Below are 25906 nucleotides of genomic sequence, written 5' to 3' on the forward strand. Positions count from 1 at the left end.
GTCTATATAACATTGTTTTAATTATTGTAAGTGTGCACTGTAGTAATGTGAATATATTCACAGTAGTTTGCAATTATCCCCAATATCTATACCCCAACCTATATCATCTTTCCCCAATGTGATCTCTGTACCTACTAATCAATAAATTCTGACCTCCTCAGCTCTGTTCTACCTTCTGTGTCTGTGAATTTGCCTACTTTACACAGATCTCCAAAGTGGGATCATACATTTCTCACCTGGTGTATAGCTTATTTCATTTAATTCAATGTAGTCAAGATTCTTCCATAGTATAGCACATATCAAGTTTTTATGCCTTTATAGCCAAATAATATTCTGTTGCATGTGTATACCCACACATCCCTTCGATCCTGGTAGGCTGGCTTCAGTTTCCAAGTGACAGATTTGTGGGAGCAGAAAGTTGTCCCGTCTTCTGGGAAAGAGCCCCAAATGTACATTGCTAACTTCCCAGTTACAGACCAGATTCTGGAACAAGGACTCCAGAGGGAGGGGCCTGCTCTCACCCTGTTTTGAGTTTGCTGTAAGAACTTCACTAAACAGCTTCCTAGAAACTGGATCAAAGCACCCCTTAGTCCATGTACTCTGAGGGTAAGTCTCATCCAGCTGACTTCTGTAGAGGCTGAGAGAGGAGACAGCTTTGCAGGTGAGGACAAGGAGAAACTCAGGGACTTCTCATCTCTTGGCTCTCTACTGAAGGGGATGCATCAAAATATTCCTGTTGGATGTGGAAAGAAATTGTTAGAGCTCATTGGTGATGAAAAGTATGTCTGGGGAGAAAGAACGTAACTTTTTCATTTAGTAAAACTTAGGCAACTGTCATATGGAGCAATTTGCTGGGATCTGTGAGAAATTCTTGATTAGAGGCAGAGCTTATTATCAATTGGTAAATACAAAGAGACTGAAAGCTTGCTATTTGTAGGTCTGTGACAGAAAATGTAATTGAGCCTGGGAGGAAGTGTGCTAATTCAGATGGTACTTATTTAAGACACTTTATATATATATATATGCAAATATTATTTTCTAATATACTAAGGTAGTCAGACTTTTTTGATTGCTAATATCCAGATAAGTGACTTTCCCTTTAAAATCACTCTGAAAAAATGCTAACACTTAGAAAATGTGAATTACTTATTCAAAACCATAAAAATATATATTTAAAACCCTCCTCTAAAATGCAACTATATTATTAAGGACTACTAATTTAAAAATATTTTTTTATTTCACATCTATGAATGTACATATAGGGCGACATATCTGTGTTTTGTACATTTTTTCATAGAGAATTTTTCTTCGTGAATTGTTTTATTTGGATAAATTCCAAATATTGAAATGGTTTCATTAAGAGTTTTCAAATGCTATTTACAAGAGGACTTTGGCCATGGCCAGCACTGGCAGCTCTCCGATGTGGACCTGGTCCCTTTTTCCCTGTATTAGTTGAATAACGTGTTTCTGTTGCAGGGTGCAGATGCACACATGCAGAAGCTGGTTCCAAATGTAGTCGGCAATACTCACTGTTATTTCTGTTGTGCTCTGGCATCAAACTCCACTTGGCTTCTGATTTGCATGGAATTTCTGAGGTGCTTCTAGCTGAAATGTCAAATTGGCCCCTTGGAATGCTACTCTTCTACTACCATGCATCTTTTTGGGTCTTGGAAAAGATGCTATCTGGTAAAAATCCCCCTTCTCTTCAATAGTTGGCCTCCAATAGCTACTTTGTCCTAGACTCTTTGGGCTGCTCTAACCAAGCTCCATAAGGGAGCTGGCTCATAAACAGTAGCAGCTTCACTTTGACACTTCTTGATGCTGGAAGGTGCAAAGAGCCAGCAGGGATGTTCAGGGGGCCACATGTTTTCTGATTCAGGGATGATGTCTTCTTTGTGTAAGAAGTGTCCTTGAGACTTAGTCCCCAAGTCTTGCCTTTCAGTATATAAACAATGCTGTTAGAATTTCAACATATGGATTGAGGGAGGTCATAAATATTCGTGGTGAATGAAGAATGAATCCTTACATCAAATGAAGTGGGCAAACAAATGCTTGGATTAATATAAATACTTCATAATTATTTCATTTCATAGACTTTGACAGTTGTCAACTAAATAAAAAGTCATGTTTTTGTCATTTATTCTCCCTCTTATATTCATGATTTCTAAGTAGTATTTCTGGATGCCAAAGTTAATATCATTCAATAGTCAGAGAAGTAATATCCTGTATAGTATATTGGTTCTCTTAGGTCTGTCCAGTGACTAAACCTGAAATGTTGACACATATTACACAACTTTCAATCTGATTACACACTACACTGTTAGTTCCTGATCGTAATGGTAATATTTATAGAGCACTACAGTGTTTCAGGTATTGTCTTCATGCATTACAGACATTAACTCATTAAATTACTATAAAAATGTAGGAGTTGAGTACTATGATCATCTCTTATCCACGAGGAATATGGGGTACATTTATATAGAATTGTGCATTCATCCAGCTGTCAATTTGTTAGACCTAGACCTCAACTCAGATGACTTATACTTTTTTCTTAGGAACTGTAGTATTCTGATGAGCTGTCAATTTTTATCTGACAATGTGGTGGGCATTTAGGAGGAGAAGAACAATTTGAGGATACATCTACAGGAGTTCCCAGCAGCAAAGGACAACTGTACTCCTTTGTCACAAGGCCTGAGTATCTACACCCCTGACTTCAGGCCCTGTAGTTTCTCAGCTTTTAGCAATAACTTCTTTTTCAAGACAGCATCCAGAAGCTGTTCTCTGAGTCTCATTTGTCTCCTCCAAACTCATAACTGGATTTGAATCCAGTGAAGACTGTTAGTTTGTCCACAATATAGAACTGCCTGCCTCCCACCTGGTTTACCTTTAGGAAGTGGCTTCTGCTTCTTTCCCCTACCAGGGATCTGTGCATCTGTAGCAATGTTCACTTGCTTCTAATCAATGGCGATCCATCTTCATCCCTGAACTTTTCAGGCATCCTGTCACATTCTCTGTGACTTTCCAAAGCTCTTTCTTTCTTTGGTATCTTATTTGGATTCTCTCCTTTATCAGCTACACTAAGCCACCTTTACCTAGAAATTCAAAACAAGGCATGGAAGGTGGTGTTAAAAATAATAGAAATGAATAAAAGTCAGGGGCACTATAGCATGGTATTGTGTTAAAGAGATGTTCCATGAAGTAGTCTGTGTGGAAAAGAGAGACCACAGATAAGATTAATAGACCTGAACTTGGTGATTAAAAGAAAAATCACTGTGAAAGATACAGAGCATAAAATTCAAATAATTAAAAAAAAATAAGAGAAAAATCACTTAGAAGGGGTGCAGATGTATTTCTGTGACGGAACTCATACACAAAGCCCTGGGTTCTGTCACCAGCACTGAAAAAGAATACAATACTAAGTAAATGTTCCCAAGCCTACCTTTGGATGTGACTCTGCTTCAGTGGTTCTGGTGGAGACTTTCTGTGGTTGGGCAAGAGTTTAAAAAAAAAAAAAGACTTTTCTACATAGAGAGCTCAAGAATAAGTGAAAAAGCCTGTGATTGCCCATATGTAATTGATGAACAAACACAGGTAAAGGGATCACACATGGAAGACTCATTAGTCCAAATATTTTCCAACATCTTAAAGCAGTGAGATCAAAAGACAGAATGAGATCTTTGGTCACTGGAACAATAGGAGCAAACTTATTCAAGCACTGTTTATGCAGATATATATTCTCCTGGGTCATCCAAATAACCAGTGTTCCAAAGAGTCAAACTAAAGAATGGAAGTCCCTGAACCTATGTTACCAGAGAGTTGGAAGTCAAAATAAATGGAGAAAGAGCCAGCTGGGACTAGTTCCCTAAACACTGATAAGTAAGTTCATGGACACCAAAAATAGGCCAAGGGCCATTTATAATTGCCAGGAAAGTGGAAGGAACAGAGAGGGAAATGATCTAGGGTAAAGGTGGCTTTGTCTTGAATGATGGAGTTTTGCAAACCCCACACCAAAGTCTAGCTACTATTCGAGTCCAACAAGATGACTTTTCTTCCTATTTCCTAACAAGTGGTTCCATGGAGCATGGTAACTAGTGTGTTTTCTAACAGCCTGCTCTATTCAGTGGTTCTTATGCAGCCTTCTTTAAGGTCTCTAACACATCTGCAACTGAGCATCTCCTTTTTGTGGAATTCTGATGCTCAGAACATGTGATATGGTCATTGGTTACAGGCTTTGTTTGATCATTTCACTCTGTTGTAATTCCATTATTTGATAATTTCAATTTGACACAGTGGGCCAAATGCAGAAATGCCACTTTGTATTACTTAGATCATACACAGTGTGCAATCAGACCCTTAGGTTTCTTTCAAGATGGGACAAGATTCAAGAAGATATTAGAATTGGGGAAAAGGTAAGTGAATAGTTTTCAAATACTACTTTGTAACTAGAACAAATAATAATGACATTTTCAGATAACAGAAAACATTCTATGCCAAAGGCTATTTCAAAATAGAAAGAGGCTGATTAAATGGTTCACTTGGTGAAATTTATTGCCACCGAGCTTGGTTACTTGAGTTGGAACTTAAGTAAGTAGAAAAAGAAAAATTGACTCCCATATGTTGTCCTCTGACTTCCACATGTGTACCAGGCACGCAACCCCCACACCCTAATGAGGAAACTGATTAAATGACAAAATCTACAACACTAGTAGCTGACAATTTGTCACAGGGTAGCCTTATGTAACCAGGTGCTTCTTAAGCAGTTTCTACATGGTTTCTTCTTCCTGTCTGATGCTGGAGACTGGAGCACACAGGGAAAGCACTTGGGAAAAGGGAAAATGGACATGAAGTAGGAAAGGGCACAAGCAAGAACTCAAAGAGGTAGACAAATTCTACTGGTCCTTGCTGACTCTAGCTTCTTCAGTGGTGTATTTTGCTTCCTCCTTAGTGGAGCTGAACACACATGGCCGGAATGACAGAGAAGTCAGTGATACAGATCTGGGAGGAGATTGAAATACTTGTCAGCAATCTGCTGCCTTGTGAATTGAAATGAGTTTTAAAAAACCTCTGATGTTCCAATTTTACCTCCACATGTTTCTTCTTGGGGCTAGAGAGATGGCTCTGTTGGTTAAGAACTTGCTGCAGAAGCATGAGGTCTTCATGTCAGAAGTCAGGCGCAACAGCATGTGCCTATAATCCTACTCCAGGAAAGGAAGAAGCAGGAGAATCACTGGGGCTCATAGTTGAACTGATAAATTTCCTTATAGACCTTGTCTCAAAAAAAAGAAAAAAGTTAAGGTACAGGAGCTGGAGAAATGGGTTGGTGGATAAAGTACTTATAATTCAAGCATGAGGACTAGAATTCAGGTCCCCAGGATTCACGAAGCAGGCATTCCTAGCATGCCAACTGAAAACTGATGGGAGGAGACAAGAGGAACCCTGGAAGCTCACAAGGCTAGCCAGGCAGATGCACCAGGAAGAAGCAAGAAACCCTGTGTCAAACAAGGCTGTCCTCTGGTCTCCACAGACACTTGTGCTTATACTCTCACACTTACACAAACACAGATGTGAACATACACATACCCACATGTGTACTCATACACATATAAAAAGAAAGAAAATAAGAGTGAGAAAAGGTGAGAAGATAACATCAATTTCTGGTATCCACAGATCTCTCTCACACACTCAAAAACTTTTCTGTGGTCCACTCTAATTATAAAATTTCATGAAAGGAAGGGACTTTCAAAATAGTTTTGTTTAACTTCATAAAGTTGACTCCTTACAAAAATAATCATTAAGTTTTCATCCATGATTTTTTATGTGAAGGGATGAATAGATGAACATGGCAGACACCTGGGTTCTTATGCTAGTAATCACAAGATAAACTTATAATGAGGCTGTAGCTTTTTATTTTTTATTTTTATTTTATTATTATTTTTACTGAAGAAGAAATAATTCAAGACTTAGGTAGGGAGAGGAGAATTGTCATGTACAGGATTATTGCAAAACAGGTTGTAGGAGGTTGGGACGATTGCAATAGAGATGTGGCAGACCCTATGATCTGCAAACATCCAAACATCTGAGAGGTAGGGAAGAGGTGTTCTCTTATTCAGTGGAAAAAAACAGCCTATGGAGAGTCCTCATGGCAAGGAGGAGGCTTCTGTGTGGGAGTGTTGACCCAGGCTGAGAGTGGGCCAAAGTTCAGTCATGTGATGAGGGCAAAATTAACTGAAGTTGGGTCAAGTTGGCTAACACAAACTTTGTTCTTACAGATCAATGAGGACAAACAGTTTAGTTATTTGTGGCAAAGAAATAAGCAGAGTCATAGAGAACTTTGTGCAAGGACATGGAACAGGCAGCATTGTCTGTTAATGATCAGAGAACATTTCATCGGAGTTCAGTTTATTTTGGTAGAACTGTTAGGGGTAAGGGGTGCTATATGCTGAGCAGGAAGAAGTAGAGAAATTTGATCTGTTTAGTGAATAATTACTTTATGATTGATTAATGAGTTCAGCTCATCATTTATGAAGCAAAGAATGGAGATTTGGATGGTCTGTATTTATCCCTGTCCTGCATGTACAAGGAGGGCCCATGCAAGGCCCATATGAGATGGAATGGATGGTCCTTCTAGTGAGCTATTTACCAAACACAAATTTGATTGGGAAAATTTCTTTTTTCTTTTTATTAAATAATTAATGTTACATTCAGACTGCAGCCCCCTTCTCTTTCCACTCCTCCCCGCCCCCAATCCACCCCTCTTAATCTGTATTAGGAGGATTTCTTTAACCACTATTTTTGCTGAGTCAGTGTTTGGGTAAAATCCAGCATTACCAATCCCTTGGAAAATTGATCTGTTGAAATATATGTGGTCCTTGACCTTTTGACCTGCCTTGGTAATGAGCCCTGTGTATCTTCCCATGTGGAGCTAAGGCTTCAGAATACTGCACTGATGGTTCTTTATTATAAAATGATTATGTAAGATTGTGCATTCACTTTGGAAAAAAGATAAGCAATTACTTACAAAGTCAAATACATACCATGTAGTTCTGGAAATAAAAACATTCTCATGAATGTGTATATTTACTAGAATAATAATTATATGAATAACTGCCTATAAACCATAACAGACCAAGTGTCCATAAGATTAAAGGATAAAGAAACTCTGGTTTATGCAATCATGAATACTATCCACTGATAAAAAAAAACTGTACTGCTGAAATATAAAAACAATTTGGATTTGATTATTAAGAGAAACCAGTGTCAAAAATATATTTAAATGCATCATATATTGACAAATACAACACAATTCCAGTATAGATTTAATATATAAGTATATATTAAATAATTCCATTTAATTTACATTTTGCTCAAGGACAATTATAGTGTCAGAAAACTACTGATGATTTCTTGGGTCAGAGAGTCAGATTAAAAGAGATTGATGGAAATGAACATTTTGAGTGTATGGAAATAGTCTACATTATTATTATAGTGATAGTTAAGCAAATGTAAACATTTCCAAAATTCATAAAATTATTAATTTAAAATTCTGGAGTTTTATCATACATAAATTATTGCTAATCCTTCTATATAGAAAATAAATGGGTCAAGGTTAAAGAATATCATCTGTCTGTATCATCCATCTATCCATCCATCCATCCATCCATCCATCCATCCATCCATCCATCCATCCACCTACCTATTAAACTGTTTATCTATATGTAAAATTCTCATTCTAACACACTGTCAACTCTGGTAATGGTATGCTATAGCATCATTATAACCCACAGGGAAGAGCTCAGAAGAAACACCTTTTGTTTTTCTTTTTTGTTGCTGATATCAAGAAACAATGTGCTTCATTAAGGTATTAAAATAGGTTGATGAATAATGAGCAAGCATAGAGCTAGGTGCTTTGCAGTAGATTTAAAGGCTACTATCTCATTTACCATGACATCATTTATCATGTGCTAGTGACACAGATAACCCATCCATCTTAATCCTTTTCAGTTTGTTTCAAATCCACAAGTGTTCAGTGTATGTATCTTAGTGGAAGAGTACTTGGCAAATATAAATAAGGACCTCGGTTCAATACCTAATATTATCTACACTGGCATGTCAGTTGACATTGCCATTTTTTCAGGTCTTTTTTGGTAACTATATTGCTGTGGGATGGTCTGTATGTCTGTTGCTCTGATTGGTCAATAAATAAAACACTGATTGGCCAGTGGCCAGGCAGGAAGTAGGTGGGAAAAGGAGAGAGGAGAATTCGGGGAAGCAGAAGGCTAAGGCAGAGACACTGCCAGCTGCCGCCATGACCAGCAGTATGTGAAGACGCCGGAAGCCACCAGCCACGTGGCAAGGTATAGATTTATGGAAATGGATTATTTTAAGCTATAAGAACAGTTAGCAAGAAGCCTGCCACAGCCATACAGTTTGTATGCAATATAAGTCTCTGTGTTTACTTGGTTGGGTCTGAGTGGCTGTGGGACTGGAGGGTGACAAAGATTTGTCCTGACTGTGGGCAAGGCAGGAAAACTCTAGCTACACCATATTGTTGAAGCTAGGTACAGCTTCCCTGTTATACATTGTCTTAGTCAGTGTTCTATTGCTGTGAAGAGACACCATAATCACAGCAACTCTTATATAGGAAAACATTTAATTGGGTCTTGCCTACAGTTTCAGGGATTTAGTCCATTGTGATCACAGTGGAGAGCCCTATTCAAGGAGACATGATGCTGGAGAAGCAGCTGAGAGTCCTACAACCTGACCCACAGACAGCAGGAAGAGGAAGAGCAAGCCATTGGGTGTGGCTTAGGCTTCTGAAACCCCAAAGCTCACTTCCAGTAGCACACATCCTACAAGACCACACCTCCTAATCCTTCTAAGTAGTGCCACTCCCTGATGACTAAGGATTCAAATATATGAGCCTGTGCTGGCCATTCTTATTCAAACCACCACACATATAGAAGACACCATCTCATAGCGGATGTCTTTGACATTTATTTCTTAATCCTTTCTTTAGGATAAGGTAGCTGCCAAGATGCTCCATTTGCGAAGCCCACAGATGCTGCAGATGTTGGAGAAGTCCTTAAGGAAACACCTTCCTGAGTCCTTAAAGGTGAACATGGAATATTCTTGTGGAAAAGGGACTATTAAATGTCTAGGGAAAAGGTGGTAAAGAGAAGGAACTTTTACTGAGCTGTGTTCTGGGTCAGGTATTCACTTTGTGGCTTAACATTTAGTTGATATCATCCTGAGGCAAGCGAGGCATACGGTACACATTTAACTGAAGAGGAAATGAAAGCCCTGTTAGACCACACCATAGTGTGTGGCAAGGTGGTGATTTGCTCTAGGTGATCTTTGGTGACTCGGGGACATTCCCTTGTGCTCACACAGGAACTGTTTATAAACACTTGGTGTTTCCCAGAGTTACAGGTTGATAAAATATTAATGTTTAATATTTTCCTAACTGTGACATCTGAGAAGAAGCTAGTCACATGATTCTTTCTCAAAACTAATAATAAGTCAGTTCCTGTTTTGCCAGTTCCCAAAGAATTACATGTAATTTGGGGTAAGCAAGAAATTATGTTTTAGAAATGTGCCAATAACTTTGTATATGATAGCTTTCCCAATTTTATATATATATATATATATATATATATATATATATATATATATATATATATATATATATATCAAATGGACTAGCATATTACTAAGAGTAAGGAATATCTTTGTATTATGGTGAAGATGTTAATTTATCCAGAGGACATAAAATCCACTGGAACTTATACTCATTGCAATGAAGGCTCAGCATGAGAGCAAAGTTGGTAGAACTAAAAGGAAAATAAATTCACAAGTATAATTAAGGTTAATACTCTTCTTTCCTTCATATACAGAGGTGGTGGAAAGCATATAAATGGAGAGAATACCCAAGAAACGTTAGGAGCTCACTGAATTAACTACCACTTACAGAATATTTTTGTTAACTATAGCAGAATCCACATTCTGCTCGAGTGTTCATAGGACATTTTACAAGACAGAGTATATGTAAAATTCTAATATATATAAACAATATATTAGAATACATATTAGAATTTAAATGTTGAAATAACATTAAATGTTCTGAAAAGTACATGTTAAATTATATTAAATGTAAATTACATTAAAATCACATTAAATGTCTTAAAAGTACATAAGTAATATTCTTAAAAGTAATGGAATTTGGAGTCTGGGGAAACGGCTCAATGATAAAAGTTTTTGTTTTGCATGTGTAAGAACCTGTGCAGGGAATACTTCTAAATTCATTTTACAGGGCCAGAGTTACCCTGGTAACAAAACCAAAATTATATATCAATAGAAAACTATAGAATTCTATTCATCATTAACATAAACACAAAAGTCCTCAAAAATACTACCAAGACAGCAAGATATATTTAAACAGTAGATTTGATTCCATGCTCAATCAATAAAAATCACCATATCAATACACAATTGAATAAAAGTCATATGATCCTTTTTTGTTTGTTTTCTTTTCTTTTTCTTTTTTTTTTTCTTTTTTCTTTTTTGTTTTTTTGAGACAGGGTTTCTCTGTGTAGCTTTGTGCCTTTCCTGGAATTCACTTCGTAGCTCAGGGTGGCCTCAAACTCACAGAGATCCGCCTGGCTCTGCCTCCTGAGTGCTGGGATTAAAGGTGTGCACTCCCACCGCCTGGTGTTTTATTTGTTTTCTAAGACAGAATCTCATAACATAGCCTAAACTGCCTGCAACTTACAAGTAATTTAGGCTGGCCTTAAATTCATGGTAATTGTCTGCTTTAGTTTCTAAGATGCTGAAATTACTGGTGTAAGCCACCATGATTGACTTTCTATTTTTTTGTATTTTGAGACAAGAGCTCGCTAAGTAGTCCAAGCTGCCCTTTAACTCATCATCATCCTGCCTCAACCCCATGAGTATCTACCTACATTACAGGTGTACACCACCACACCTAGCTTGATCTTTACTAATGGGTACAGAAAAAAATGTATGACAAAATATAATAGTCTTGATAAATATGAAACTCAGCAAACTAGGAAAAAAGAGAATTTGTTCAATTTGACAAAAAGCATGTAGTCATAATGTACAATTAGGATCTTTCTATATAGCAGTGAAATGGAATATTTTGCTTTAGATGGATAATTAAGCACTCTAGCAGGAATCTTAACAGTTCTTATTAATAAAATCAAACCTGAGGCCAGTTATTGGGGTGAATACTGGAAGATCAGAGAGACAGAACAAACCACAGCTAACCTCGCCTGGCCAATTTCTCAGCTGATCTTGTTTCCTCAAACTGGAAGCCTCTGTGTCCTCATATCCGAATGGCTCTCAGCTGAACTGTGCTGTTCAAAACCTAAAAGCTTAACCAGCCAAATGCTTAACCAGGCCAAATGCTTCTAGTTCCTGGTCCTCACACCTTATATATCTTTCTGCCTTCTACCATCACTCCCTGGGATCAAAGGCATGTGTCACCATGCCTGGCTGTTTCCAATGTGGCCTTGAACTCACAGAGATGCCAGATGGATTTCTGCCTCTGGAATGCTAGGATTAAAGGCATGAGTGCCACCATTTTCTAGCCTTTGTATCTAGTGGCTGTTCTGTTTCTGACCCCAGGTAAGTTTATTAGGGTGCACAGTATTTTGGGGAACACAATACCACCACAAAGCACTTTCCTTAATCCTATTTAATGAAACATAAGTGACCTAACCAGCATATAATTCAAGAAAAATAAATTAAAGTGATACATATGGTGAGGGGGGGCAGTAAAGTGTAGTGTGTTCTCAGAGGTCACAATTGCCTAAAGAGTCCACAAAACAATCTTCTGGACATAAGTTTAACAAGGTTAAAGGATTCAAGATCAATATTCAAGTAGCATAGCTCAATTCTATTTGTCTACATTAGTAATTGATGAATAATTGGAATAAAAAATTAAAATAGTTGTCATTTACAATAGCACAAAAACAACAAACAAATAAAAATTCCCACCAAACACCAAGCTCCCAAAACAGTAGATAGAGACTCCTGTTGGTTTCCATTTTCTTTTGTTAACTACTGGTATATCTGTGTTCTTCTGGAAAACAGGGAGAGAATGTATTTAGTACCATTAAAACATTGATTGGAAGGATAAGAAATATGAATAGTATGATATTTTATTAACTTTCCCAGATTCTCTGACAACCTATATAGCTGTCATTTAAGTTTCCTGTAATTCTATATCACTATTCCTCTGATGAAACAGGGAAGGTATCTGTCAAAATGGCAAAGTTCACGGTCCAGGTTTAAAATTCTTTGACCAAAAAATTCATTGGGCAACATTGCAGAAGTTAAATAATACCAGGTGCTGGTATGCTTGCATACAAAGTTAGTAGAATCAAGAAGTCAATATTTTTGTAGTTATTTCCAACAAATATTCACTGAAGTCTCAGGTAGCAGAAAGATGTGTGTATTGTAGCTAGAAACAGAGTCTATTTCTCTAAATTGTGAATATTGAATAGTTTACCACACATGTCAAATGTAATTGATCCCAAATATTAACTATTTGGCAGATATTAAACATTATTATGTAAATTTATATCTTTGACATGGAAATATGTCTTTGTACAGTATATGTGAAATTCATATACATTAGGAAATTCCATTGTTTATAAAATTACATGGGCATATGTTTATATGGCAGAAAATAGAAATGTATGGGACAGACTTCTATGATGTGAGACTGAGTGATTAATAATCTACTGTATCTGCATATTTAACTATTATAATAGTTTCATGATTTTATTAAGAATCTACTTGGAGTAATAAAATATTCCTTAAAAATTGGGCTTCATATCATATGATTTACACATACTAATTTCATAGAAAGCAATGTCATTCTGGCAACAAAAGCAAGGCTTTTTACTGTCCCTCTGTATAAGGTTTTTATTGTACCTATGAACAGCTGACTGTTCAGTTTGTTGAAATTTCTAGGTTTATGGGACTGTCTTCCATATGAACCAGGGAAACCCATTCAAACTCAAAGCTCTGGTGGACAAGTGGCCTGATTTTAATACAGTGATTGTCCGTCCACAGGAGCAGGTAAGTTATATTATGGAATGAGTATGACTGTAAGTTTACCATTGCTGTGTTTCTAACATGAACCTAGAAATATGTAGGCTCCAGAGAAACATAGATAGACCCTGGTGATGCCAGAGTCCTTGTTCTGGATGGAAACAAGATAAGCACATGGAGTCTAAACTGAAAAACCACAAAGGGAGATAAGAGATAAAGAAAAGAACATGAGATCAAATTCAGAAAAGAAGAAATAAGTAACAAGATGGCAGTTATACACTCTTATTTTATAATAACTTCAAATGTACATGGATTAAATTTCTCAATCTAAAGATGAAGAATAGATAAATGGTTTAAAAAAAGCAAAAACATAAGACCCAGCTATGAGATACATACAAGAGATTACACTCACTTTAATAAAAAAATTACACTGAATATGAACAGATATAACGAGTAGTCCATGGGTATGAATTCTTAGACATACAGTCAAGAATTTTCATGAAGGTCAATATGGCTATTATTTAATGATCATGTAAACATTTATTCCCTTAGAATTGAATACTAGAAACATACAAAGCACAATGAGAATAATAGATATCAATTCAATAACTGTAAAGGACATCAATACCCTATTTTCAACAAGAGGTAGACAGGTCAACAAGGCATGCAATTATTAAGAAAACACTGTATTTGAATTAAATTTTAGACAAAACAGACCTAACAAGTACACCAGACTTTCCTTCCAACAACAGCAGAACATATTATTTCTAGTACATGTGAAAACACTCTCCAGAATAAACCACACACTAAACTATAAAACACATCTGAACAAGCTTAGATTGAATCATTTCAGACTATGGTATTCTGAAACTAGATATTAAAGAAGCAGTTCTCAGGGAAGTGAAGTTCAGAACAAAAATAATTCTATGTGGGAAAGAATAATCTCAAATAAATAGTTAACATTATATCTTAAGACACTAGAACATATTAGATACAAAATTGGAGGAAAGAAATAAAAAATATCAGAAAAGAAATAGACCAGAGAATACAACATCCACTGAAAGAATAAAAAGAGTTTGTTTTCTGAAAATATAAACAAAATTTTCAAACTCTTAACTAGTTTAAGGAAAAAGAGAGGACACAAATGAATAAAGGGAAAACGAAAGCAATGATACCACAGCAGACATCATAAATGAACTGAGTCATAAGGAACTAATGTGAATATTCATATGCCCAAGATTGGGTAATCAAGAAGTTACAAATAAGTGTTTGGAAAGATACATACTACAAAGACTGAATGAGAAACAAAGAGAAAGGCTGAAGAGACCAATAACAAATAGAAACTTAAGAAGCAATAAAACACCTCTAGACCTCTTCTATTCAAAGAGGAGGCAGTGAAACTACATGAACCAGAGGTGGTGGCTAACTCCAAGGAACCAGCATCTTGTACACACAACAGGGCAGATACACATATGAACTCACTGAGACTGCGACAGTACATGCAAGACCTGCACAAGTTCAAATCAGTCAAAACCCCAGCATGGAGAAGGAGAAACACAAAGTCCCATTCCTTGCCAAGGATCTACTTGTAATTGATACTTGTTGGGAAAGAAAAAAAAAATCAATTTTCCAATAGCATGTCACTGGGTATACAACCAGGGCAGGACCCTGGTACTTGGCTAACACAGAACAGATTCTATGTCTTTTGTTTTTAATAATTGTTATATCTTTTCTGTTGTTGTTCATTTATTTGTTTTGATTTTCATTTTTTTGTATGGCTTTTTACTTAGAGAGAGAGAAAGAACTCCAAGTTAGGTGAGTAAGGAGGTGGGGAAAATCTGGGAGGAGACAGAATATAAGCAAAATATTTTGTGTGTAAAAATTTACAAAAATCAAACAAACTAAACAAACCAAAGCATAGTACCAAATGGTTTACTACTGAGTACTACAGACAGTCCAAGAAGGATCAGAACCAGCACTCACTTTTCTGTTTTGTTTCGTTAATGTTTGTCAGATAGCGTTGAGCCGTCCAGCCCTGTGTGGCCTGGAATTCATTCTGTAGCCCAGGCTGTTCCAGATTCTTCATCCTCCTCCATCAGCTTCCCAAGTTCTGGCATTACAGGCATGCATCACCATGCTTAGATTATTACTGCTTATTACAAAATATAGACCTAGAAGAATTCTTCTATGTGTATTTTATGAGGCCACTATCACCTTCATACTAATCCATAGAAGATAAGATAACTGCTGGCAATTTCCGTTCATGAATATTAATGGAATATTAGATAAAATATTAGAAAGCAAGTTCAATGACATCAAAAACATTATCCTCCATGGTTAAGTGACGTGACACACTGTCATGTAAGGCTGGCTTAGCACATGCAAGCCAGCAGTTGTGGTCCATCAGAGCATCACATGGCCATGTCAGTTGATGAGAAGAAAATTATTTGAAAGAATCTAATACTCTTTTTTGGATAAAACTTCTTAATAGTCTGCATATAGGAGGAAAGTACCCCAATACAAAAAGAAAAACTGTCATTTGATCCTCTTCTGAGCATATATAGAAATGATATAAAAATCAGTGCTGCAAGTGTCTATACTGCCATATTGGAAAATTACTTGTAATACATAAGAAGTAACCCTGGAACCCACAGACAGATGAATGGGAAAGCTTATATAAGTATAATATTAAATACTATTAGCAATAAAAGAAAGATATCCTATTGTCTTCTAAAATATAGATTAACCTGGAAGATACTGTGGTAAGCGAAATAGGCAGTCAATAGCATTTATTAAAAAACCTCACCAAACAACCTACAATATAAACTAAATTTTAATTTATTTAAAATCTAAAAATGAGTCATATTTTTTCAAATGTATTGATAAGATGGATGAAATTTTCAAAGAATAAAATAATGGGAAAAGTGTAATGGAATTCTAAAAAAAATACTGAAACTACATGGCGTAGTCAATTGTATTTACTCTGTGTTGCCCAACCAAATAGGAGATGACAGATGACCTTGATCCCCATACCAACACTTACCAGATCTATTCTAAGAATCCTAAGAACTGTTTGGAATTCCTTGGCACACCAGAGATCATCAACTGGAAACAACATCTGCAGATCCAAAGTAAGGGGACAGAAACGTGTGTTGTGTGCTGGGACCTCCTGCATGCACATCTGTAGGATCACTCTCCATCCTGGGCACCTCACCCTGCAACCTTTTTTCTCTTTCTGCAAACTTCAGAATTCCAACCTAATGCACGTTTCTTGGTCTGGCTTCCACTGCCTCTATGGTGGAACCAGTTTCAAATATTACAGGCTATGGTGTTAATAGACAAAGCAGTGAGTAGGTAGTTTTTGGTTAGCTGAATGTATTTTGAAGACATATTCAGGAGCTCTCAGAACAACTAGATGGGAGACAGAGCTTGGCCTCTGACCTTCTGTTCCTGGAACAAGAATGACAGCTTGTGACACAGAGCACTTGCCAGGTCACTAAGATTTATATCTAGTGTGGTTGCAAACGTGCCCTCTGGAGTTAAAGCCACAGAGAACTTCCCGGATCTGCCTCCAAGTTGTGATTCTTGAGCAGATGACTTTCCCATTAGTCAGTGTTCTCACATGTAAAAATTCTGATACTAAAGATACTAAAACATACAACCAGTGAGAGGAATGAATAAAGTGTAAGATTAATGCCTGGGCATAAAACATGCTCAAACAAGATTGGCTATTACTTAGATATGCTCCTGTTCATAGAGACATAGTGAGGATTTTTTTTTTTTTTTGTTTTTTGTTTTTCGAGACAGGGTTTCTTTATGTAGCTTTGCGCCTTTCCTGGAACTCACTTGGTAGCCCAGGCTGGCCTCGAACTCACAGAGATCTGCCTGCCTCTGCCTCCCAAGTGCTGGGATTAAAGGCGTGCGCCACCACAGCCCGGCCATAGTGAGGATTTTTAGTACTCTGCTGGACACGAGAGAAAATATGTCCATGGAATAACTTATTGATGGACACAAAGGAGCCATACTTGAGGCAAGGTTTTCTGACGAAATTTTGTGTACATCTTTGGACTACTTCTTTGACCTAGATGGACAGTTACTTGTTCCCTGTTTCACTCCTTTCTAGGTTCACAGTCTAGCCTGAATGAAGCTATAATGAGCCTTGCAGCTGCTAAGCTGATCAAAGTCAAGAGATCACAGTCCATTCTCTACATGATGCCTCAGACAGCAAAGAAACTGGTTCCTTTCCTGATGGAGAATACAGAGAACTTACATAATAAACCTGGCAGACCCCGGGCCATGTGAGTTGGATTGATGATACTCTGTTCTGCTCAGATCTCTTACTAATGTAGCTCCCTGACCTTTCTACACAGCCTACTCCAGGACAATTGCTTTAGAAACATAACATGGACTGTATGATCTATATCCTCAAATGCCACAATTTTTAAAATTGTTTTCAGGGGGTTTATTTGCCTGTACTTGTGTGTGTGTGTGTGTGTGTGTGTGTGTGTGTGTGTGTGTGTGTGTGTGTGTGTGTGTGTGTGTGTGTGTGTGTGTGTGTGTAGATGTGTTTGTAAGTATGTGTATGCATGTGCTGAGGTCAAAGGGTCCTGGTTCCCTTGGGCACCATCCATTTTCTGGTTTTATTTGTTTGCTTTTTGAGACGAGAACTCTCACTGGGATTTGTCTGATTAGGACAGGTTGTCTGGCCAATCAGGTCTAGGAATCCACCTGTCTCCATCTCCCGAGAGCTATGATTACAGACTTGTACTTCTATACCCAGTTTTAAACAAACATGTGATATGGGGAGCAGACCGAGGACTTCATGTTTTCTGTGAAGTAAGCACTTAATTCCATAATCCTGTCACCAATTAATTCTCAGCACATTTTGAATGAAGTTGCAACTCACTTTGGGCCCCATAAGACATGTGTGTACTCATCCAGTGTTGGACATCATCTTGTCCCTCTGTTTCCCTCCCTCCAGCAGCTCTGTCCTTCTGCTACTTGATTTTCAAATGCTCACACATGCCTTTGGCTTTATGCTTGTGTGAAATGTCCTTCCTTCAAATCTTCACATACTTCCCCACCTCTCTCTCTGTTAGTTTCTCACAGTCTCATTTTTATTCCCATTGATACTTCTTTTCAGAGCACCTCATCAAAAGTCACTTACAATATTATGAAAACTAATTTTTATTTCTTTTATTGTGTTTTCATTAGCTGAAATCAGCTTATTAAAAAAAAAACATATATCTACCTATGTGTTGCTAGAAGTCTGCCAGAAAATTTAGATTTCCTTAGGGGTAAGGATATTGAGTGAGTGAGATGTCTCAGTGGACAAAGGCACTTGGGGCAAAGCTGATAACCTGAGTTCAGTCCTTGAGACCCACATGGTGGAAGGAGAGAATCAGCTCTCACAGGTTGTCCTCTGACCTGTATACGTGTCCCCAACAATCAATAAATAAATGTAAATATTTAGAAAAAAAGAGCAAGAATTCTTTTTTTTTTTTAATTTTATTTTATTTTACAATACAATTCAGTTCTACATATCAGCCACGGATTCCCTTGTTCTCCAATCTCCCGCCCCTCTCCCCTTCCCCAAGCCCACCCCCCATTCCCACCTCCTCCAGGACAAAGCCTCCCCCGAGGATTGAGATCAACCTGGTAGACTCAGTCCAGGCAGGTCCAGTTCCGTTGTCCTCCCAGGCCGAGCCAAGCCCAGATTATGCAAGAATTCTTTTTGTGTTGTTGAGAGAGGGAGAGGGAGAGGGGGGGTGAGAGAGAGAGAGAGAGAGAGAGAGAGAGAGAGAGAGAGAGAGAGAGAGAGAGAGAGGGAGAGATCCTTAATAGGCAGAATGGTATCCAACATATAGTAAGTTCTGGTTTTGGAAATGAAAATATACTCACATCATTTCCCCTTTTCATCCTGTGCCTCCCTTGATCCTTTTCAAACTTATGGACTCTTTTTCTTTAACTTTATTGTTATGCATGTGTGTATGTTCACTCACAAACATACAACATGCTCAGTGTGTTTAATGTTACTTGTAGGTATATGATTTCATGGCTGACCAATTGGTTGGAAAACTAATGAGGAGGCTCATCCCTGGGGAAGGCTATTTCTCCTGCTCTCAGAATTTGTTAGTTTCCTATAGTTCTTTAGAGGTATGGCCCAATGAGATTTTTTCCCCACTTCCATGTTATCATGTCAATTGATGTGGGTTCTTAATAAATATGTGTTTAATCAATCAACTTCACAGAGGAAATGTTTTCCAATTGAGAACATTTAGGCAAATTTGTGGTGATATTTTATTTGTGCTTTGATAAATAAAGCTTGCCTGGAGAATCAGAGGAAAGGGCCATTATAAGTAAACAAAGAAGTCAGGCAGTGATAGCACATGCCCTTAATCCTATCACTTAGCAGGCAGGATCTCTGTGTGTTCAAGTCCACACTAGGGAACAGAGCCAAGTGTGGTGACACATGTCTTTAATCCCAGTACCAACCATAGAGACCTGGAGGTCTGTACAGACAGACAGAAAGTGACAGAGCAGTGTAGGAAGAGGAAGTGAGGTAGCTGGGTTAAGAGAGCCAATGAGAGGACAGAAAAACCTTAGTAGACAGGAAGTAACACCATTTGGAAGCTGCAGAGTTGGTGAGGTAAGGTTGGCTGGTGGCTTTTCCTATTTCCCTGATCTAAGGCTTTCACCTCTATATTTGGCTCTGTGTTTTTTATTTAATAAGATCATTTAGAAATTCGTCTACACAAATTATGTATTTTCCTCCAGTGATTTCCAGGGTCGCACAGAGCATCACTGAAAACTGATGAGAACTTGATGCGCAGATGTTCAATCCCATGGGCTCTCTGGCTCAGTGTGCCTGGAAGAACTTTGCTCACACTGTAAAGGGCATTAGAACTCAGAGAGTACTTCCTCCCCCAGAGTAGCACTGGGTCCACTTGTCAGGGGACAGTCAGGACAGGAGATTTTTTTTATATTTTAAAAATTTTTTATTCATTTTACATATCAACTATAGATCCCCCTCTCATGCCTGCTCTTGCTCCCCTCCCCTCCTTTCCCCCAATCAACCCCCCATTCCCTCCTCCCAAAGGTTAAGTCCTCCCATGGGGGGACAGCAAAGCCTGGTACATTCAGTTGAGATAGGACCAAGCCCTCCTCCCTGCATGAAAGGTCTGTTTGAGTTGGAGCTTTCTTTCCTTTTTTTTATTTTTTTGTTCATTTTACATACCAACCACAGATCCCCCTCTCATCCCTCCTCTCACTACCCGGCCTTCCCTTCCCCCACCCCCTCCCCAGCCTCCAACAGGGTAAGTTCTCCCATTGGGGGACAGATAAGCCTGGTACATTCAGTTGAGGCAGGACCAAGCCTCTCCCCACTGTATCAGGGGTAAACAAGAGGTCCTACCATAGGTAATGGGATCCAGAAAGCCGGTTCATGCACCAGGGATAGATCCTGATCCCACTGCCAGGGGCCCCTCAAACTGACCCAGCTGTACAACTGTCTCCCTTATGCAGAGGGTCCAGTCCAGTCCCATGCAGGTTCCACAGCTGTCAGTCTAAAGTTTGTGAGTTCCTTTGAGCTTAGTTCAGTTGTCTCTGTAGATTTCCCCAACTTGATCTTGATCCCCCTTGCTCATGTTATTCCTCTTCCCTCTCTTCGACTGGACTCTCAGAGCTCGGCCTGGTGCATGGCTGTGGATCTCTGCATCTGGTTCTATCAGTTACTGGATGAAGGTTCTAGGATGACAATTAGGGTATTTATCAATCTGATTACAGGGTAGGCCAGTTCAGGTACCCTCACCACTGTTGCTAGTAGTCTAATCTGGGGTTGTCCTTGTGGATTCCTGGGAATTTCCCTAGCAATAGGTTTCTCCCTAACCCCATAATGTCTCCCTTTATCAAGATATCTCTTTCATTGCTCTCCCACTTCGTCCCTCCGCCAGCTCAACCATCCCATTCCCTCATGTTCTCATCCTCCATACCCTACCCTTTATTGCCCCCCCTCATTCCCAGTTTATTCATCCAGATCCCCTCTGTCTCCCCAACCCAAGGTGATCTGTATATCCCTCCTAGGGTCCCAGGAGAGAATAGATTCTGATGGTGGAGTGGCTTGTTCACCATGAGGATGGTGAAGGGCATGGTTGTGACCAGAGTCTGGATCCTCTGCTTATGCATACTGAGAGGAATTTTTACCTCATTGCAGGAGTCTTCACACTTTAGTTTCCATAGAATGAGTTATCTGCACGCCATGCTGTTTACACTTTGAACTTCCACTTTATCTTTTATTCAATATGGCAGCCAAAGACTCTCAGATACCAGTATTGAAGGTTTCATGATATGAGGGTTGGGAAGAAGGCTTAGTCTATAAACACCTCCAATGCAAGCCTGAAGATTTGAGTCAAGATCCCTAGAATATCCATATGTGATAGTGTGCCTGTTATCCTGGTGCTGATGTAGTAGAATCAAGAAGATCACAGGGGATCACTGGACAGCTAGTGAATAGGTGAACTCCAGGGTCAGTGAGTGAGGCTGAGCAAGATTGAGAAAAGCACCCAACATCACACACACACACACACACACACACACACACACACACACACACACACAATTCCATGCTTCTAAAGCCGTGCTTTGATCCTTGTTAGCATGTGCTTTTGAAATAAACTTATTCTTTATTTGTCCATTTTTACTATCTATATGATGTCACATGCTCTATTTCCTTTGGGGAGGTGGGTCACAGCAATGTCGAGAACAGCACGGAGTTTTTGTGAAGATTTAACTGCTTATGTTGCTTATGTCCTGGGTACTTGTAAGACAAAATCTCCTATAATATTAATTTCTGTCTTCTGATAGAATGGTTATTAACCCATCCCTTCTAAAGAGGACAACAGGGGGACAGAGGGCATGAACTTATGTTAGCTGCCTACTGTCACATGACTAACCAGACACTGTCAAGCTGATGCACGCCATCACTGCAGTTCTCATACCTCACAGTAGGGTTTTGTGGAGAGGGACAAATATTTCACTGTGCATGGTATTTAGGGGTGCTCTTTTTTTCCCCTCAACAGCAACCAAGAGATGTTTAAACTCTCATCACTAGATGTTACCCATGCTGCCTTGGTGGATAAATTCTGGCATTTTGGTGGCAACGAGAGGAGCCAGAGATTCATTGAGCGCTGTATCCAGATCTTCCCTAGCTCATGTCTTCTGGGACCTGAAGGAACCCCTGTGTCTTGGGCTCTGATGGACCAAACTGGAGAAATGCGAATGGCAGGCACTGTGCCTGATTACCGGGCACAAGGTCTCATCTCCCACATCATTCATACTCAGACTTTGGTTATGGATGAACTTGGCTACCCTGTGTATAATCATACAGACAGAGCCAACAAAATTATACAGAAAATGAGTCATACTCTGCACCATGTCCCTATGCCCTGTGATTGGAATCAGTGGAATTGTGTACCTCGGTAACTCTGGTGCTGAACACTTGGCTGTGTTGGGTAGGCTGTAATAAACTGGAGGAGTGGATGGTGGACATAGGTAAAACACAAACTGTAATGAACAATAAAGGAATGGGCATTGCTTGGGTTCTGGGGAAGCAGTGTGAATGGCCAACAGTATACGACAGTCCCCACCCTGATGTTACCTTTCAGATCCAGCAGATGTAGCATGGCAAGACCTGTCCACTGAGCTACTGGCTTTGTTCAGTTTTCTACACTCTGGATGTCAGTGGCACATCTATTCAGCTGCACATTACTATCCTCATGTGGCTTATTGCCCATGATCAGATGTGTCAGGGTATGGTGCTGACTTGTCAATAGTGTATGCTTTTCTCTCTTACTCTTTCCTCTGTTTAGGAGCTAGAGTATGCCTCATCAACAGGTACTTCGAAATGATTGCTTCACTGGTAGACCTTTGATTTCTGTTTAATAACCATGCTAAATGTTGCATGAATAAATATATGATAGCAGTTGGATATGGTATCTGGAAGACTAATTTTTAAGAAAATTTAAATGTGTACAACCCGAGGCTTTGGTAATAACAATAGATAGTAAAAATGCCTTCTATAATGAAACAAATTCACAAATCCATCACCTCACATATTTACCATATTTTGATTTGACATTGAGTAGCTAATCTCATTTAGTATGAATCTCATATACAGTTCAATGTTACTATGATATTAATATTATAAGTAGATCTCTAGATTTTCTTAGTAACAAGTCAGAAATTTTGTAATTCTCTGATACCCATAATCTCTTTCTCACTTCATCCCTAACTTTGGTAACTTGCATTTTGTTCTCTATTTCTGTGCTTTTAAAAATTGTTTTCAATTTCATATATAAGTGAATTTATGTGTTAGTTTTTTTCTACCTAGATTATCTCACTTGGTATATCACCCAAGTTCATTCACTTTATGGAAAATGATAAGAACTTGTTCTTGTAAAGGACAATATTATTACATTGTGATACGCATTTTTTTTCATGCCAGAGTTTCTTTATCCATTTGTCCATCAGCAGACAATTAGGTATTTCCCTATCTTGGCAATTTATGAATAATCCCACAAAGAATTTGCCTTTATGAAATAAAGACAGTGGTCTTCATTGTACATATGTCCCAAAGAAGGATTTATAGATAACATAATTCTGTTTTTTTAATTTCTTTTAAAGTATCCATACAGTTTTCCATAATGGCTGTACCAATCAAGAGTCCTACCAACCATGCAGAACAGTTACCCCTTCCCATATCTGTGCCAACAGGTTTTTTTTCCTTTGAGAATTGCATTCATATATACAATATATATTGACCATATCTGCCTCCACGGCCTCCAACTGCCTTTACCTCCACTCCAACACATCTTCCTCCAAAGCATCAAAGAAGTTAAGAGACTTGTCCATGGGAAGAAGAGACTGGACACATTCCTTGTCCTTTGACTGGCCACATGTTTAAGTAAGTGGGCTGAAGAAGACAGAAGAGGAGGGGTCTGCTTCTATAATTGGGGTGAGGGAGGACCCCACTCCTTTCTTGTAGTTGGCCTTTGTGATTTATGGGATCCATGGGTTTACCCTGTTGAGGGTAACAAAACAATTCAGTGGAGCTTGTTTTGGAGAAAGTCAAGGTTAGTTACAATGGCTTCAAATCACAAGAGATGGGAATGAGAATTAATGTGCCAAGAAAATGCAGAATCCCAAAGGAAGACAGAGAAGAATATGTGCAGATTTGCACAGTGCCAGTCTATTGACTAAAGGAACACACAAGCTCTTTTGTCTTTTTGCATAGGTAATAGCTACTCATTTCTCTGGTTCTCTAGTTTGAGCATCTCTTCTTTTTTTTAACTACAAAATTTTTTTCATTCATTTTACACACCAATCAAAGGCCCCCCTCTTCCCTCCTCCCACCCCCCCAGTCTTCCCCTCTCAACTCACTGCCCACTCCCCCCCCACAAGAAGGCAAGGCCTCCCATAGGGAGGCACATTCAGTAGAGGCAAGTCCAAGCCCTTCCCCCTGCCTCAAGGCTGCAAGAGGTGTCCCATCATAGGTAGTGAGCTCCACAAAGCCGTTCATGCACCAGAGATGGATTCTGATCCTACTGCTAGGGGGCCTCCCAAGCAGCTCAAGCTACACAACTGTCTTGCCATGCAGAGGGCCTAATCCAGTCCCATGTAGGCTCCACAGCCATTGATCCCACTTTCATGAGTTCCCTTTTTGGTCATCCCTGCAGGTTTCCCCATCATGATCCTGATGCACTCTTCCTTCCTTAGCAGAACTCATGACTAGCTGAGAAAATAGCACTGATCCCAAGAACACAGAGACTGTCAAAATCCTTCCTTAGTTGTTTCACATAGTAAAGTTGTCATGAAAATACCTTCTCAATGAGCCCTGTCTGTTTTTAGAAAGGTGGAGCAAATGTTAATATGTGTTGTCAATTTAGAAAGAAAAGCCTCTGCCACCAAGAAAATGTAAATCAAAATTACGTGAAGATTCCTTCTCACTCCAGTCAAAATGGCTATCCTTAAGAATTCAAACAGAAAATGCTGACAACAATGAAGCAGAGAAGGAACCCTTATAAACTGCTGGTGTCAATGTAAACTAGTTTAGCCACTGTAGAACTCAATATGGATGTTTTTAGAAGAAATTAAAAACAACACCGTGTGTTCCGTCAATACAAGAGACATACCTAGAGAATCAAAGCCTACTACAGAGATGTCTGCATACCTATGCTTATCACTACACTATTCCCAATAGCCAGGGTATGCATCGGGGTAGGTAGCCATCCGTAGATGAATGGATAAAGGGAATGTGTTACATACACGTACAACAGAGCATTGTTTAGTGATGAAGAATGAAATTACATTACTTACAGGAAAATGTATAGAACTGGATGGGATCATCAGTGGAACAGGTAGGCTCACAGAGATAAATATCAAGTATTTTCTGTCATGTGGAAGCTAGATATGAGAGTAAAGAAAGAGGGGTATTTTAGGAGATTTAGAAGAAGAAAAAAGGGTAAAAGGAGAGGAGATAAGAAAGGGTAATGGGGAGCAAATTAGCATATCATTTACTACTGTGGAAAGTAAAAATGTATCTTATATATTATGATAACATCATAATGAAGCCCCTTTATGGAATTTTAAAAAAGAACAAAAGCTATCTAGACTGAATACTTCTCTGTCTTCAGCACAGTTACCATCAGTTTCTGTCTCCATAAAAGTGAGATTAAGAGTTCTCTTCAATGGCTTCCTGTCTAGACTGGTTTTTTTTGGGGGGGGGGTATAGGGGAGAGAGGTTGTCCAGAAGCCTTCTATGTCTCTCATTCTC

The 25906-nt window shown here is 38.7% G+C and overlaps 1 protein-coding gene and 1 long non-coding RNA gene across 5 annotated transcripts in view; one reads left to right on the top strand and one right to left on the bottom strand.

The window, feature by feature from the left end:
• LOC114703388 (glycine N-acyltransferase-like protein) lies at window positions 1–23696 on the top strand. Of its 3 annotated transcripts, XM_037205037.1 has the most exons (7): window positions 1–661; window positions 1477–1686; window positions 9017–9112; window positions 12997–13104; window positions 16082–16208; window positions 17201–17375; window positions 22155–23696. In XM_037205037.1, exons 2-7 carry the CDS (start codon window positions 1651–1653, stop codon window positions 22555–22557), a joined length of 945 nt encoding a protein of 314 aa, XP_037060932.1. In that variant the 5' UTR covers window positions 1–661; window positions 1477–1650; the 3' UTR covers window positions 22558–23696. The 3 variants fall into 3 exon arrangements, with proteins under 3 accessions (XP_037060932.1, XP_028740038.1, XP_037060938.1); XM_028884205.2 differs by lacking the exon at window positions 1477–1686; XM_037205043.1 differs by lacking the exon at window positions 1477–1686 and having other exon boundaries at window positions 1–606.
• Window positions 20786–25906, bottom strand: part of LOC119087869 — a 6097-nt gene continuing 976 nt past the window's right edge. Inside the window, exons 3-5 of one of the 2 annotated variants that reach the window (XR_005091367.1) lie at window positions 25450–25536; window positions 23930–24154; window positions 20786–20823 (exon numbers count right to left, since the gene is read on the bottom strand). This is a non-coding gene — a long non-coding RNA (uncharacterized LOC119087869). Of the gene's footprint in view, window positions 20824–23723; window positions 24155–25449; window positions 25537–25906 lie in introns of those variants that run through there. The other variant, XR_005091365.1, reaches the window with a different exon arrangement.

Source organism: Peromyscus leucopus, chromosome 1 (assembly GCF_004664715.2).
Source record: "Peromyscus leucopus breed LL Stock chromosome 1, UCI_PerLeu_2.1, whole genome shotgun sequence".
NCBI lineage: Eukaryota > Metazoa > Chordata > Mammalia > Rodentia > Cricetidae > Peromyscus > Peromyscus leucopus.